General features: G+C 46.1%; 1 protein-coding gene across 2 annotated transcripts in view; it reads right to left on the minus strand.

Annotated features, from left to right (window-relative positions):
* Set1 (SET domain containing 1) overlaps positions 1-16,404 on the minus strand; it is a 55,797-nt gene that overhangs the window by 5,227 nt on the left and 34,166 nt on the right. For both annotated transcript variants that reach the window (XM_072287256.1, XM_072287257.1), the window contains exons 12-13: positions 15,219-15,347; positions 9,864-10,121 (exon numbers count right to left, since the gene is read on the minus strand). In XM_072287256.1, coding sequence (XP_072143357.1) covers positions 9,864-10,121; positions 15,219-15,347 — 387 coding nt within the window. The remainder of the gene's footprint in view (positions 1-9,863; positions 10,122-15,218; positions 15,348-16,404) is intronic.

Here is a 16,404-nt window from a genome sequence, read left to right on the forward strand (position 1 = left end):
GCATGAAGCAGGTCCACATTCTCGAGGTTGCCGCTAAGTTGGGAGACCATCCCATGTGCCGAGACTGAATGGAGGCGGCGCTTCCAGACCTCATGTTGTGCAGGAAGCTTAGTGCTTAAGAAGTCCACCCACACCGTCACAGGCATTCTTCCCATGCCAGGTAGCGGAAAATATCCACCTCGTGGATATATTGAAGTTCGAGCGGCACAATTCATACAGTTGGTACCTGCTTTTAACAGGGCTCACTGCGCCATGGCTGATGTATGTTACGTTACAGTAGATGGGTGCTTATTCTTCTAAAACTTTGTGCACTTTACGTAGGGCGTAGCAGGCTTGTGCTGCGTCGTGATGCATGTCGTCGCTTATAGACAAGGACGGAAACACGAGCGACGCTGCTGCGCCGGCGTTGAAAGCGCCGCATGCGGGGCGAAATTTCAACTAGCGGGTGGTACGCCTCTCCCATCTCTCGTTTGCACCACCTTGATTGCCTCTTGCACTGCGCATGTTTAAGCACGTTTCGTACCGTGCGCGGTGTGTGCCTATGTGTGTGTGCGTGGACGTTTTATTCCAAGGACGATGTACAGCCTGTTTCACACTTAGGGTAAAACTCGGAGCGCATTGCATCGCGATGTGGCGAGCGCTTGAGTCAGGCGGCGGCAGCAGCTCGTGCAGGCGCAGGGACTCAAGGGACGGGGTCTTGAGCGGCGACGCGCGCTGGCCGCATTGTCGGGAAGCGTTCTGCTGTCAGTTGCAGTGCGCCGATCTCATCGTTACTGCGTGAAATAAGCCGGTATTCTTTATTATGCGTTGTGCGGCACCCACTGATACACCTCGAAGTTAAGTTCATCATTGAAAGGTGGCAGGCAGTCATAGACGACGTACTAATTCCATATGTTCTTGGCGGCCCGTTCCTGGAAGGCGACAATATCTTCTAACACGATAGGCAGCCGATCCACACTGCTCGTGTTGTGCAAGAACTGCTGGAAGAGCGCGCCGTCACTTTCTTGGAGTGGCCGCCTCAATCCTCGGGTGCCAACATCATTTAAAATGTCTGGGGCTCGTTGAAAGTATCGCTGGCGCACCATCCCCTCTATCAGTCGCCCAAGGATAGGCTTTGATCCACCATCGTCAACGACTGAGACGTCCTGTGAATGAGCACATCCCTGATCAAGTCAATCTACACTTCACTGCCTTCCAGGATGAGCGCTGTCATTGCTGCCGCTGGGGACATGATGAGATACAAACAGAAGTTCGGAGCGTGACGTGTCCAATTCCCTGCCGGCAGGCAGGGTCTGTCTGCTGTAGTGAATGATTGTCGAGAAAAATCACTTCCAGCTCGTTGTCTTAACCTAAAGCATTCCTTTAATCGTATCAGTTTGTTTCATCGTGTTCGACCCCCATAATTATCATTGTTGAGTTCTCCTTTCGAGTCAAATAAAGACTGAGCACGTTGTGCACACATCTTGGTGCGTCTTGTCGCTGCTTATTACAGTAGCACACAGTGAAGAAATATATGTGCACACGCTCAGTACCCTGGCTTTTCGAAAGAACAATTGAAGCATGTTGTCAAAAGAACTTTGTGGAACTCCATTCAGAGTTTGGCTTCGCACAACATTTAGTAAAGAATAAAAATCATTTTTGCAGTTTCTCACAACATGTTTGCTACAAATCCGGGTTGTCGCTGATGGCGACAACAGACGTTGTCGCTGATGGCGACAACAGACTTCCATCGACACTGTGTGGAAAGAAACAAAACATATCGCTGCATACCACAAGTACGACATGCGCACGCAACTTTAGCTAGTACATCCCCTACAATACAGAATATAGGCAACAACGTAAATAGCTTGGCCATTTTTTAACAGTGCTCAATAGACGGAAGTTGAAAGTATTAGTAATCATTTCTGCTTCAGCAATGCCGGCGTAACCCAGACCCGGGTGTGTATCGTCCAGTAACTTGATCGATCGGGGCAGTAGTGATGCAGGAATGAACTCCGATCATGTTGAATGCATCATGCACATATTCAATTTCTCGGCACGCATTAACTTCGGCCACTGCTAGCGCATACAGCCGAAGTGGTTTCCATTCTAGGGCAGCGCACACACAAATGGAACACGAGAAGGAACACAGTACAAGCGCTGGCCGAACTGAAAGTTTTTATATGGATAAAAGGATTATATACCGAGTAATTATTAAATTCATGTGGGTTACAAATAAAAACCGTCATACACTCAGGAGTGATCATGTACAAGCTCGCTTCGTTTTCCAGTTGTTTACTTCGTTCGGCGCACCGCAGTAATCCATGTCTGTCGTCTGCTAACCTACACCCGTTGGAGGTAAAATCATTCTGCCAGGGGAGAAACGAGCGCTGGCGTCTAGGATGAAACTTGGCATGCGGACGTCCATGACAGCAAAGTTGTGTCTTGCTTTCCTTGTAATGGCGACACAGGTGAAAATGGAGATGTTTTTCTTGTCCCAATGGTTTCTTGTTCCAAGTGACTGCGCTTCATTCGAGAGAAGGACAGTCCAGTTTTCCACAAAATCGAAATGCAGAACAATGCTTCTGCACTGCTCGCACTTTTTTGCCTCATGAATAGCCGTGGCTTAAGTGCAGCATATGTATTCGTGAGGAATCCATTTGGCCACCCATTTACCAAGCTCTTTCACAAAAAGCGGTTGGAGACGTCTTCTTGATCAAGTCACCACTTTCGCAAACAGCAAATGTGACCTCGTCCTTGTCGACCATTTCCAGACTGGCCAAAGTGAGACTTTAACTTCATGGGCAGCGCTCGCACTCGCCTTACATACAATCTGTGGTTGGGGAGCCACAAAAGCACTATGCTTTCATGCCTTCCAATGAGATTTCCATGCCGGTTACATTCCCAACCACGTAGACAAAGGTTGGCATTTGCACAAACCTCTTGTGATGCGAGCAGCACGCATTTTGGACGCAGGCTGTAATACTTTGACAGGGTGATGGCACTTTCGGGGTGAGCTGTTCCGAACATCTGGAAAATCTCACAGATAGAATGTGTCATAAACTGCTTGGAGACGTACCCTCTCTGGCAGTTCGTGATGACTGACACAACGTCCTTGCTCAAGCTCTGCCAGGAGCACCCAAGTTCGTCCTTGGTGAAGTAGTCGAGTGCAGCTTGTACATCTGATGGGCTTAACCTTAACCTCGTCTAAGGATCAAAATCTGACCACATTCCATGCTTCTCGCACCAATTTCGAGCCTTTCTGCATGTAACCTGTGACAGCTGGGATTGTCTCTTGAACGTGTTTGTTTTCAGCTTCTGGTGGCATGATGGTTAAGAGATGGAGGTGCTCTCGTTAGGACCTTGAAGCCTCGTACGCTTGCTTCAAACTATTCAACTAGCCAACGCATGCATGACATTCTGTCACAGACGCTTCCGTATGCAGCACTTAAAGTTGAGCGTATTTTTATCACCACAACGCTTTCAATCTCAGCCCATTTTCTCTTTCCGCAAGATCGTCTGCTGCATTTGTGAATGGAGGATGGTGGCTTCAATGGTGAAATATCAGAGGAAAGGTAGACGTACCTGTTGAAGTCGTCAATTGCTTCTTCTAACTGAAAAAATGCCTCGTCTGCTTCATCGCGATGAAGACAAGATTTCCTTCAGGCACGTAAAACAGTCCTGGCAGACCTCATCAGTGTCAAGAATATCCTTACCGTCTGGCAGTAGCTTCCACCAGGGAGGCAACATCTAAAATGTTTACGCAACGAAAATTTTTTTTTCTTAGTAATCTTCATGTGAACGTGTAAATAATTGGCACACAATACATGTACTCGGGCCGAGCTATGAGCCACATGCACCGTGTGTAGAAAACAGCTAGACCAAGTTGAAATGTTTGTAATGAACAGCACCACACCTTTTGTCATTTTTTTCTGTGCCGCTGTCGTGACTGAGCCTCCAGAATGTTCCACAGTTTGACGTTTTATGAACAAGGCCGTCTAAAGCTTTTCACTGCGAAAATGTGTGGGCCACGCTCGATATCGAAGGACATTGTCTATCTGGCACCACCAGTAGCCTCTGCTGTTCTCAGCATGTGAAAGCACGCCAGCAAGGTGCTGACAAAACATCATAAACTAGGCAAATTCGGCAGCCTTTGGCTCAGTCATGCTGCACTGCACTTTTTCAGACAGCTGAAACGCAGAGGTGAAGGACGAGGCAAGACAGGAAGACGTCATTTGTGAGTGATGCGGAAAACAAGCGATAACAAGAAACAAAAACGGCTTGGGAAATGACTGAGATCAAAGTTTTTAGAAAGGCATAGTGCGAGTCGCACGCGATGGTCCAGAACAAGGTTCCAGTGTCCATTGCACATGGGGGATGGGGAGCAGGCATTGAAGAAGCTCCTCCATAATGGTACACCTCCTGTTTATGGAAGCACTCTGTCGCTTACGGATTAAGCTGCCTTGGCGCCACTTACAGGTGATTAACTGTGTGCACCAGGCGGGTTTTGGTAAAGTGAGCCACAACATGCACTCGCAGTGTCTCGCATGCTGTTGACAAACGAATAATGGAGGCGTAAGTGCGATGCCCACTGAGGTTTTAGGCTGCAAACTCAGTACGCATTAGCACTGTAGAGGGCGGCAGCCTCCCACCCCCACACAACTAGACACAAATGCAGTAAAACCTCGTTAATTCGAAATCATCGGGACCGCAAGAAATCTTCGAATTAAGCGGGTTTTCAAATTAACTGAATAAACAAAAGTAATGCAACCCAGGCAAAAAATTTTGCTGAAGAAATGCGCTACCATTATTCGGCGATCTTTGTATTACTTAAAGTAATCAAAGATGGTGGTCTGCCGTGTCCTGTAGTTCGAGGCTCCAAGGGTCATATTTTCTTGTTGGCCAACTACGTGCTGCATTTGAGAATTTCCACCGTGGCACTCAACAAAACGGTGGATAACGTTCAGCGATCCGATAACTTCCTTGAGAGCGGGTGCTTGGGAGGGCTCATTAGCGTCGTCGCCGTCACTGTCATCGCACATGATCGCATCAGCGGTAGCTTCACTCTCCAAGTATGAATAGCACGTCAGTTGATTATTTTCGAAGTTCAGATACTCGGCGAAGCCGACTGCACCGGATTCACTATCCTCTGCGCAGAGTGAATTGATGCGGTCGCAATACTTGGCTCCTTTTTCATACGTGCACATGAATAGTCAACATCAGCCTCAACGGTGCTTTCCTTCAAGAAGCCAGCGTGTTCAAAACACCGCATGATCAAAGTGGGTTCCACTTGAACTTGAAAAAAGGGGGTACCAGCGAAACACAAAGGGCGCGCACACAAGGAAAAGGCGTTAGAAACAGACGAACGCTGGACTTTCAACTGTACTTTATTGACATTTACATTGCCACACATAACCTCCGACACATGCGTATCTTCAACTCCTACCAAGACACGTGCGTAGGTAACACCTCGAAGATACATTACCGTGTGAAAACAGCCGACGAATGCGCAACTTCTACTCCTCCCAAGACATGTGCAGGAATGTCAATATTTTATTAATCATATTTTACCTACTCGGTAGGTAAGCACGTTCCTTGTTTGTTAAATATAAAGACGTATCACTGACACAAATTTCTTTCTCATTTCCAATGTAAAAGGCTTCTAAGATTTCGCGTTCGTATCTAGTCTTGCCCTTCCCTAAAATGGTCACACGACTGAACAATGGCGCACTTTTTTTGCTCTTATTGTGGCCTACCTAGAGCAACCACAGCTTTTTCCTTAGATATAGAGGACCTTTATTATTTAATTCCCCACAATGAATTGTTTGTGGCGGTGCGTGAAGCGATTGAACTTAGTGGGGAGATTCGTTTTCAAAACCTAGTAGACATGAGCATTGGAGCGTTTTTTGAATTGCTGTCCTGTTATTTAGAATCCACCCTGGTCGAGTTTAAGGGTCGCATATTTTTACAAAAAAAAAAAAAGGATTTGTATTGGGTCTAGCGTTGCCCCAGTGCTATGCAGTATTTTCTTGGCCAAGATTGACAACCTCATTGTCACATCCTTGAACAACGATCATGTGGTTCGTGTGTTTAGATACGTTGACGATTTTTGATCTTTTTAAGGCTTTTAGCAGGGGAAATACTAGATAGTACAGCACAGGGTATTTTATCTGGTTTTAAGGAATGTTCTCGCGGTTCAAATTTCACCTACAAACTGCCGGATGACAAAGGAATTAGATTCCTCAACTTACAGCTAACTTTTCATGACAATGACCATGTCTGCTGGATGTTTTCACCCTGGACTAAAAAAGTGCTAATGTCGTATGATTCTAACCAGTCTAAACTGGTCAAGAGGGGTGTAGCGGTTGGCTGCCACCGCATGGCGTATAGCCTGAAAAAGGAGGTTGAGAGCTTGCTTGCAGCAGGTTTCCCTCTCTCAGTCATTAAGGCTGTTGCTAAAGCCGGTTCGCGGAAAGTAAAGGGTCTAGCAGGCCAGAAGTTACCGACATTAGAGCGAAGAAAGCAACTAGAAGTAATACCATACATTCGTAAAATTTCCCACAGCATAAAGAAGGTGGCAGGAAGGCAAGGTGTAAGCGTGGTGTTTTCTGCGCCTTGCAAATTGGCTAGCTTGTGCGGGAGGATTGGAAACGAGGGGACGACGAGAGGGGCCTGTAAAGTTAAAACACGTGAAACTCTTCATCAAGTGCAACACTGGTGTTGTTTACCGCATTCCATTGGCTTGTGGTAAAGTCTATATAGGCCAGACAGGTAGGTGTGTTAATAAGCGCTTGGAAGAACATAACGTATCCTTAAAATGGGGACCAGGGAAGCAATTTGGTGGTTCATTACCGCGGCTGCAATAAGAGCGAAAAAAGTGCACTATTGTTCAGTCGTGTGACATGTTATGGAAGGGCAAGACTAGATACGAACGCAAAATCTTAGAAGCCTTTCACATTGGAAATAAGAAAGAAATTTGTGTCAGTGATATGTCTTTATGTTTAACAAACAAGGAACGTGCTTACCTATCAAGTAGGTAAAATATGATTAATAAAAAATTGACATTCATGCACAGGTCTTGGGAGGAGTAGAAGTGCATGTGTCGGCTGTTTTCACACTGTAATGTATCTTCGAGCTGTTATCTATGCACATGTCTTGGAAGGAGTTGAAGATACACATGCGTCGGAGGTTATGTGTGGCAATGTAAATGTCAATAAAGTACAGTTGAAAGTCCAGCGTCCGTCCATGTCTAATGCCTTTCCCTTGTATGCGCGTCTTTTGTGTTTCGCTGGTACCCCCTTTTTTCAAGTTCGTCATGCACCAACTGGACCAAGAGCTTGCGCTAATGGGTTCCACTTGCTGCCATGCATACAGAATAAGACATATGGCCCCGAGGAAGTCGATGGCCTTGTTGTTGTTGTAGCAAAGGAGCATGCGCTTGAGCAGGTGGTGGTGGTAAATCTTCCTCGTGTGGTGAATGACACCTTGGTCCATTCATTGGCTGCGAGATCGACATGGTGTTCGGAGGAAGGAATACCATCCTGATAGCTTTCAGGTGTGGGATGCCACCATGCGCCGGGCAATTATCAACAATGAAGAGTACATTCCTGCCTGTGGCCACGAACTTGTGCTTCTGCACAGTTCAGAAAAAGAAAGAAAGGAACACCACGCTAGCTTCAACACCCCTAACCACCGCACACAAAAAAACGGCACAGACCAGCGTTGCGCGCACACAGGTCGCCGCAGGCGCAGAGAGAGAATGGGCAAACGGCAGCCAGTGGCAGCGGCACGGAACACACGCTGACGCTGCAACTACTGCGACTGCAAGGAGCTTGCGGAGTGGGGGACGAGAGCACATGACAAAAACCAGTGTGCCCACTGTGTTGCAGTGAAGAATGTCTTCTCCTCTGCAGGCACACGTTTCAGCGGTGCGCGGGGCGTACTGTGGACTGATTTTTGTGCTATCAGTACTACAGGTCGGGCGCTTCATCTATAAATAATCGCGATTGCTATTTGGTATCACCTCGCAGCTCCAAATGGCCGTCGTTTTGTCGGGTTTGCGGTGAAATGGGGATCGAGAATTGCTGCATACGTAGCACCCCAAATCTTCAAGTTAACTGGGTTGCCCTAGGCCGCTGGTTCGAATTATACAGTCAAATTTACATTGGAAAATATAGGACCGCAGAAAACCTTCGAATTATCCGGGATTTCGAATTAATCGAGTTCGAATTAACGAGGTTTCACTGTAAAATCTGACATTTTTGTTGAAAACAAGCTGCCAGTGCAAAGTTAGAACTAGATTTACGTACAATGCAAACTGATAGAAAACCAGCAAAGGTAGTGAAGCCAGCACGCTCAGTATGGACCACGTTGGTCCGTTATATTTTGTGAATAGAGTAAATGAGGAAACATATTATCGTACCCATGTTTTTCCCACCATAAGGGGACTTCCATCCAAAAATTTTTCAAAAATTGGAACTGGGGCCTTTTTTATTTTATTTCTTGAATACGAGTTCTTTTCTTTTTACACTTGTTTGTTTAACAATTTTTTTCTTCACTTGTGTTTCATGTAGGAAGATAAAAGTTTGCATAAATGTTGCAAAGAGATTGTTCTATGTTTGAGACTTTTTTCAAGCTTGTGTGAAATAGAAAACGTGCTGAGACGAATCAAACTTATAAAAATTTTCTGATCTGGGCCATGTCTGGAGTCTGTTTACATCTTTTTTTAGTTTGTGGACAGTGTGATACCCTGTTTCGATACCCAGTTTTGGTTTCGAATGGTTATGACCTCTAGCGCCATTCCGCACCCAACGCTGTAAGTGTACCCTGCCATGTTTCCTTTCCTCTCACTGGAATAAACACATTCTTTGTCTAGTCCCCGACTAGAGCAGTCCGGCTCTTCTCTTGCGGCGCTTCGAGCCTCGGCCGTTAGGCCTCACACCGTAGGTCTCCCGTCTGACCACCTAGTCGAAGCAATACCACAGACAGCATTAAAAAAAAAATGCATGAAGCTAATTTACCGTGAGGCGTATTAAAATGAGCAGAAAAGCTTTTCAATGCAACGTTTTTAGTTTGAATTTATTTCAGCCATGAAATCGGAAAATATTGTAAGTAATATGAGGACGCTCGCGCTGCCACCTTCAAATATTTTTTTGCCTTGCTGGGAATGCTTTTCAAAAATAAAAGTTCCAGTTACGTGCAGTTTGAATATTACTACACAGCTCATAAAAAAAACAGGCAAAACAAAAATATCAAGCGGACATGCATGTTTGACCTCTTGTGGAATCACCCAGTTGCCCTTGTGCAAGCAAGTCCACACAGGCATGAAGTGCAGTAATAGATCTATCTGTTCAACTGCCTTGCACCACTGTACTCTTTCCTCCGCTTGAGCCCATGTCCCCTCTCGAGTATGCACGGCTATTCATAAAAGGATAACAACTGCTTTTCAGCAATGACCTTTTACCAAGGGTTTCAGCTCGCTGCAAATTTCAGTGTAACATTTAGGTAACAGATTGTGCATCACATTCAGATCAAGGTTTTAAACACAAAGCAAGATAGTCCCTGACGCTTGTTGATACACACATACAAACCAAACATGACATATTCACTTGACAAAACCCTGTGGTGTCAGGTTTCGCATGCAAGAGATGTGCCTAAAAATATTGGTGCGACACTGGTACGCAAAGAAACCTGTTTTCACCATTCTAGACACTGGAGAAAAGCTCAGGTGCACAGAATTTCCAAATGCTGACAATAATGGCCAATGGCTCTGCACGGTGAACATCTGATCTGATTAAAATCACAAGTGCAGTTTGACATGTGTATCTGCAGCAAACGCTGCACAGATAGCAATGGACTTCGCATTCTTTGCACGGGGTACTCACATTGCAGCTGTGGTTGATGAACCGGGCCAAGTTGCCGCATTTGGTGGCGTCGATGATGGTTTCGACATCTACTCGGAAGAGGTACGAGCTGCCGATGCCAATCTGCGTGTAGAACTGCTCCCGCCGATCGGCCATGATGGGACGCACCATCTGGCCCACATACTCGATCACCATCTCGTCGGCTGCGATCGGCTCCAGGGCAAACAGGCCCCAGTCGTGGATGCGACTCTTGGCAAACTTAAGCTGCTTCTTGCGGAACTGCAACGGTGAAGACAAGGCAGGCAAGGCAACCGTAAGTGATAGGCACAACGGCCGAGAATCTACCCTTCACAGACACTGTTGCATTTTTCATTCTACCAAAGAATCAATACATTAAGTTTACGTTTAAGGCATCAGGTTTAAAAAGTCAACCAAATCTGCTTGCTGAAGCATAACGTTACTGTTGAATCCCAGCATAACAAATACCCTTTCAACTTAAGTTCCAGCAGTTGTCATCAAGTTTTCATTGTTCTCCATCAGTGTCCCATAGAACTGCACAAGAATAGATAAATGGGTGAGTTTGATTACGGTACCACCAAAATTGAAATATAGGCTCTTCATCCTCGTCGGGGCCACTAACAGTGTCAATTAGTAACTCCCATAGAGTTTCTAAATAAATAACCTAGAGGGGAATATGGCGCTAATGTCTACTGGGGCTCTCCTTAGCGTTGCCTCACCTACAAGGGAATGATGGGAAGTACAGGCTTCGGATTGACTTCAATCTTTAGACTAGCGGCATTTGCTTACGGCGCAGTAAACGAAACTATACTCAAATATTATCACGTAAAATCTCATTTTATTTCTGCAGTATTTTATACAATGTACAACACGTTACATAAAATTTGTATGACTGAGATTGAAGCACTGTTTACTATGGTTTATCACCAGGGTACACCAGGGTATGCATTATTGTGCGATTCTGTTCCCGATTCAATGCCAGAGAATAATTATTTATTTATTTTTACAACAGCAATAACAACCATGCATGTACTTATATAAAAGTACTCATAAAGTATTTATGGAAATAAAAATTTTGTATTGTCAGAAAGTGTTGCGTCCTTGAGACGAATGCTACAAGTCTCGTCTGCTACGACACCTGCTCGCTGCGAACGCGAGATTTTTCTCGCAGACAGGCACTTGCGAACTCTCTCGCTCTTTCAAAAGGCTGTGTCAGCTGTCACAATTGCTGAACGCCTTCAAGTACTTTTACGCACATCTGCTGCAGTACTAACTAGGGCGCTTGTGGCCTCCTACGAGTATGCTTCATTATATATTATATTGACGTCCCGCTTCCGAAGCGTTATGGCGTGGCTTTGCATTTACCAATTTTGTGACACTAGACTACAGCCAGGAAGCAGCAACCTTTCCTACCACAAGTAAGTTTGTGTTCTCAAAGTCCTAAAACACACATTTCGATGAGCACATAAATGAGCAATGCATAATGAAGTCCTCCATAAAGTTTGATTGCCAAGCCACTAGAAGTACAACTGTCCACGTCTTGTATTAGTAGTGCCTTCTTTTTCCTATTGTGAAGTTTCATAAAGCATGTAATGCTACAGCGCCAACCTAACACACTTAACAAACCAAGGTCCAAATGGTCAAAACGTGTTCTTTCAACGTTTACGATGCCGTCGCTTTCTTGTTAGGGCTTCGACGCCACACCGCCACACAAACATCATCCCAGCTGCTGGCCCAGCGTGCGCTATCGCCACTTCGAGCAACAGAACAAAGGCAGAGAGCTTTTCGTTGCACTGTCCCACTTCTGGTTATAGCAATTGTGCTTGGAGCGAAACCAATACTGCAAAAAAATACTTGTAGGGTAGTTTGCCAGTCAACAAAATGCCAATCCACAGCTGTACTTCCCATCATTCCCATGATGGTTGAACGATCGCAGCACCAGATTTCCCTCTAGTTATACTAATATGGAACTCTATGGTATCTCCACATCCATCGCTGGGGCGACCACGGGAGCAGCAGTGTCAGCCAACACAAATGTCTCGAAGTCACATTCTACCTCTTGGCCAGCAATTTTATGAACAGCCTGGCACAGATCGCTGCAAGTCCGGTCACCATCAGGGTCGCGGACAACGGCGAGGGAAGAGCCAGCATACGTAAAGCAGTAGGCGGCCCTCGAAAGTGCGAGTTCTTTCCACGAGAAGTTCAGAAAATGGATTGCACCAAGCAAATCAATGTTTTACCTTTTGCTGGTGTTATACACTGTGAACATGCGCTGAAAAAGAGCTTGTGGGTGGTCTCAATGATGCCCTGATCCATCGGTTGCAGTACCACGGTTCTGTTAGCAGGCAAAAATTCCACAGCGATCGCCTTGAGGTTGTCTATCTTTCTGTGGCTCGGACAATTGTCAATTATAAAAAGCACTTGCCAATTCTTTGCGTCGAATCGTCTATCCAGAAGGCACACATAGCCTTCAAAAAAAGCAGCATTCATCCATGCTCGCTTGTTACTTCTGTAGATGCAATTCTTGAGAATAGTTGCATTTCAGAAGCACCGCAACTTCTCCGCCTTCCCCAGCATCAACAAGGGTCGCTAGTACTCGCCTGTTGCGTTGGCACCAAACAGCACCATGACACATTCCTTGCTCTGTTTTTCTCCGGATAAGGGTAAGCCAGCGGTAGTGAATGTGCAATTCAGTAGCATCTTGTAGAAAAGTGCAGCCTTATCTAGGTTGTAGATGTCTTTGTCTTCATACTTTTCAAGTAGAGCTTGGAGTCAATGTTGGCGCTATACATCTACAGTGTTCCCGTTCACGGCTACACTTTTGCCAACAATTGACTTCGAGGCCATGCCATATCATTCCTTGAACCGCTCAAGCCAGCCATTGCTGCACTTGAAATCTTTATGGCCCATTTGGAGGGCGAGAGCTTCGGCTTTTGCAGTAGGTCCAGGTCCATATACGGGGAGATTTGCACTCCTGGCATTCTTCAACCACTGTAGAAGCGCAGCTTAAACTTCGGGGTATTTCAAATCGGGATTCCTCTTTCTCTTTGCAGAGAAGCTCTTTTCAAAGCCATCCAGCACAGCTTCCTTGCTTTTCAATACAGTTGATAAAGTAGACGGCGGTATGCTGAATTCCTTCAATATGTCAGTTTTCTGCCAGCTGCCTTTTTCCACTTCTTTTATCAGCTGAACTTTCTGCTTTAAAGTCAGACACTTTCGCCCGGAGTCTGACGGAGCCGTTTATGACTGTAGACCACAAAAGCATATGCGAGGCACGCCTAACATATCCTAGCAGTCCGAATAACACACAATCACATCGCCTGCAGCACAGATTCAAACGCATGCGCTGTCGGTGCCAAAGTGACTGAACACGGCGGGCGACACAGAAGGCAGAAGCTTCAAAATGTCATCAGGGCATCTTGCTTTCCTCGTCAGTGCGTGCTGCTGATGGCGACTGTTGCAATGGTGGGCTTGGCATCGGCTTCACGTGTAGCGAAAGAAAGGTGATCGGAGTTGTGGAGACCGAGAAGCAGAAACCAGGGAAGGGCACCCGTTGGTGGAAGACTGTGCTCGGGAGGGCAGGCCGGAAGAGGGCAGCTTTGAAGGACCAGTGACGTCCAAACTGGCAGCGAGGAGGCGAGGAGTTGACATGAAGGCGAGTGAGAAAAGTGACTGGCGTTCAAACAGCTTGCAGACTGGAGAGCAAATGAACAGAGGCATGCAGTGGCCACTTTCATAAGGGGAGGAGGTGGGGGGAGTGCGGAGGTCATATAAGACTATGAGAGTATCGTGCTTAAAAAGCACCGCAAATGCCGTGGCTCGAGTCTGAGGTTGTGTTTGTTGTGCCCAAAAAATGATTAGTCGCTCATTGTGAGTACGCAGCGCAATCATGAAAACTGAACGGTTTTGCAGTAGGGGCTTTGCATGGTCACTGGGAAAATTTTTTCCCAAGTGTACAGCCATGAAGGTTGCAGAAAAAGAGTTTTTCAGTGCACCATTGTCGACGACACTGTGCTAATTCTACGGTTCGAGTGTCGGTGTTCGCGCACCGTCACGTCCGCACCATTGACAAATGTCTAGGAACAGAATTCAATGACCCTACCATGCATTTAGACCGTCTGAAGTCGGATCGTGCGAATCGAGCATGACCGGCTTAAGCAAATCGCCGGGAAACACAGCTTGCGTTGACCTGCCATGCTGACAGCCCGACTTGCTGCTAGCGACACTCAGATTTTTTGTGTTTTCGGCAAGTTATTGGTCGATTTGCACCATCAAAAGTGCAATGAAGCTCGGGGCGGTGTTTTATTGCAGTGCAGGCTGATTATGGTTAGTGGCAAGCTAATTTCTAGACCTGCTTCCACAAAATCGTCTTCCTGATTTGTTAACGTAACTGCTCAAGTCGAACATGGCACTCATAATCGGAGGGACACTCCTTTTGTGCTTTTTGGCACATTTCAGTGTCAGAAGTACTCTTTAGAGTGGTAAAACTGCTCATTGAGCACACCCCATGGAATGCTATGGTGCAAGTCTTCCAACGGTCTTTTGGCCTATTTCGGCATCCAAGAGACCGCAGTTTTCTGGTATTGCAAAGCGTCAGAAAAACTTAATTTTCATGAGGATTTTATCCTGGGGGACACCAGCAATGTGACTGCGACAGAGATTAACTGTTCGGGCGCGCTGCACCACGGAATTTCACAGCTTTCGTTCACTCCACAGTAAACAGCCGCGAGCGCTTGGCATGAGCTTAGTACCCCTTACTACGCGGTCATCAGTCGTGGGTTTGGTACTTTTGTAGCCTTAATAAAGGGAAAATGAAACAACCACCCAAACGTGGCTAAGTGCTACAAAGGAAACCCATACGGGTTCCTCGAAAGAAAAGCCTCGCAGTTAAAGAAAAATTCGTCCTGGTCTGGGACTCGAACCCGGGACCACCATTTTCCCGGGGCAGCCGCTCTAGCATCTGAGCTAACCAGGCGGCTAGCAGATAGCAGGATGATGGCCTGTTCTGTGCCTGCATGAGACTAATTTGTCAGCGGTATTAATTTGACACTGCATGTGCAAAAGGGTCGCCACTGCCGAGCGACAGCGACCTCCAATATATGCATCCGCTCGTCACTTGGCTCTAAGCAGGTCAAGCTCTTCGTGCACTTCAAGTAATGCTACTTAAAATGCATGCGTTTGGGTCGGGACCAGAAGAAATTTCAAATAAAGCGATATTTCAAGTAAAGCGATTTCGTTAAACGAGGGATTACTGCATGATGAAAAGTTTGGACTTCAGAGCTAGGCCAACATAAGGCAACCAGACAGGGCCACCTCTTCCTTAGCCAGTGCATACTGCTCATGACCAAGCCAACTTACCTTCAGCTGGTTGAATTTGAGCAAGTCGCTAATCACTTCGGCTTCTCCAAAAGATGTCAGTAACCTCCTCTGGTTTGACCGTGCTTCCCTGCTCGATTGGGCAGCAAGACGGGCTTTGCTTGCTGGGTCCTGCATCGCAAACCATGCATCAGTAAAGCAAATAAGCTTAACAGCTATATGCAGTAAAGAATAAATAGTTGGCGTTCACAAACATTCACTAACCGTAAATATCTGACAGCACTAGAAGGAAAGTGAAAGCAACAACAAATTGCAGGTAAGTACTATAATTGCTAGTTAAGAAAAAGACTTCAAGCAAAAAGATTTTAAAAATGATGGGGGGTAGTGTCACTGAAGGATAGCACATCGAATTAAACATTTATGGCTCGTCATTACAAAAAGCACAGCCAAAGCAAATTCAAAAAGAATGAACTGAGGTTGGAAGATTAATTTTTCAGCCCGAAGCTTGGCAACGAACAAAGAGTGTACAGAAAGTGAATACAAGAACGATAAGCAATGAAGCATTGTAATCAGTGCAACTGGCAACAACAATCAAGCACTTAACATTTCATCCTCATTCTGTACATTTCCTAACAAACAGAACACCCAGTTCAGCCAGTGCCGTGATGGCTGCCGTCTTTTGCCACTTTGTTGCTATGCTTAAAGGGCCCCTCACCAGGTCTGGCCATTTTGAGGTGACAAGTGCAGAGCATACATTGCACGATAACAATTGTGTCTGCAAAGTATTATATCGCTACGTGCCGCGGAAAGATACGGAATTTGAAAGCGAACACCGCTTTTCCTTCTCCTTGCGGCCGCCACGCTCCAAACCGGAGGCTGACGTACTCATGTCCCTACGCCTACATACTGGTGTCCGCAGTGTGACGTCGCTCGTGCTGACACGTGACTTCGGGAATCATTCAAGACATCTGTTATCTGTGCAATATGTTGCTTGAATTGACAAATTGAAGTTTAGAGAAATAATAAAACACACAAACGGAATGTCTGCGCGTTTTTTGTTTCACTTCGCACCAAAGCAAGAGCGACGTACTTCCGCTTCATCTGCTTGTTCCCGTGGTCATGCAGTTACGTACGCAGGTACTGAAACTATGCCATTTTCTACCGTGTTCCAGAGCGTGATCATGCTCTGCGATCCACTTGTTCTCCCTCAGTATTTGTGTAGCACTGA

This window comes from Dermacentor andersoni, chromosome 3 (assembly GCF_023375885.2).
Source record: "Dermacentor andersoni chromosome 3, qqDerAnde1_hic_scaffold, whole genome shotgun sequence".
NCBI lineage: Eukaryota > Metazoa > Arthropoda > Arachnida > Ixodida > Ixodidae > Dermacentor > Dermacentor andersoni.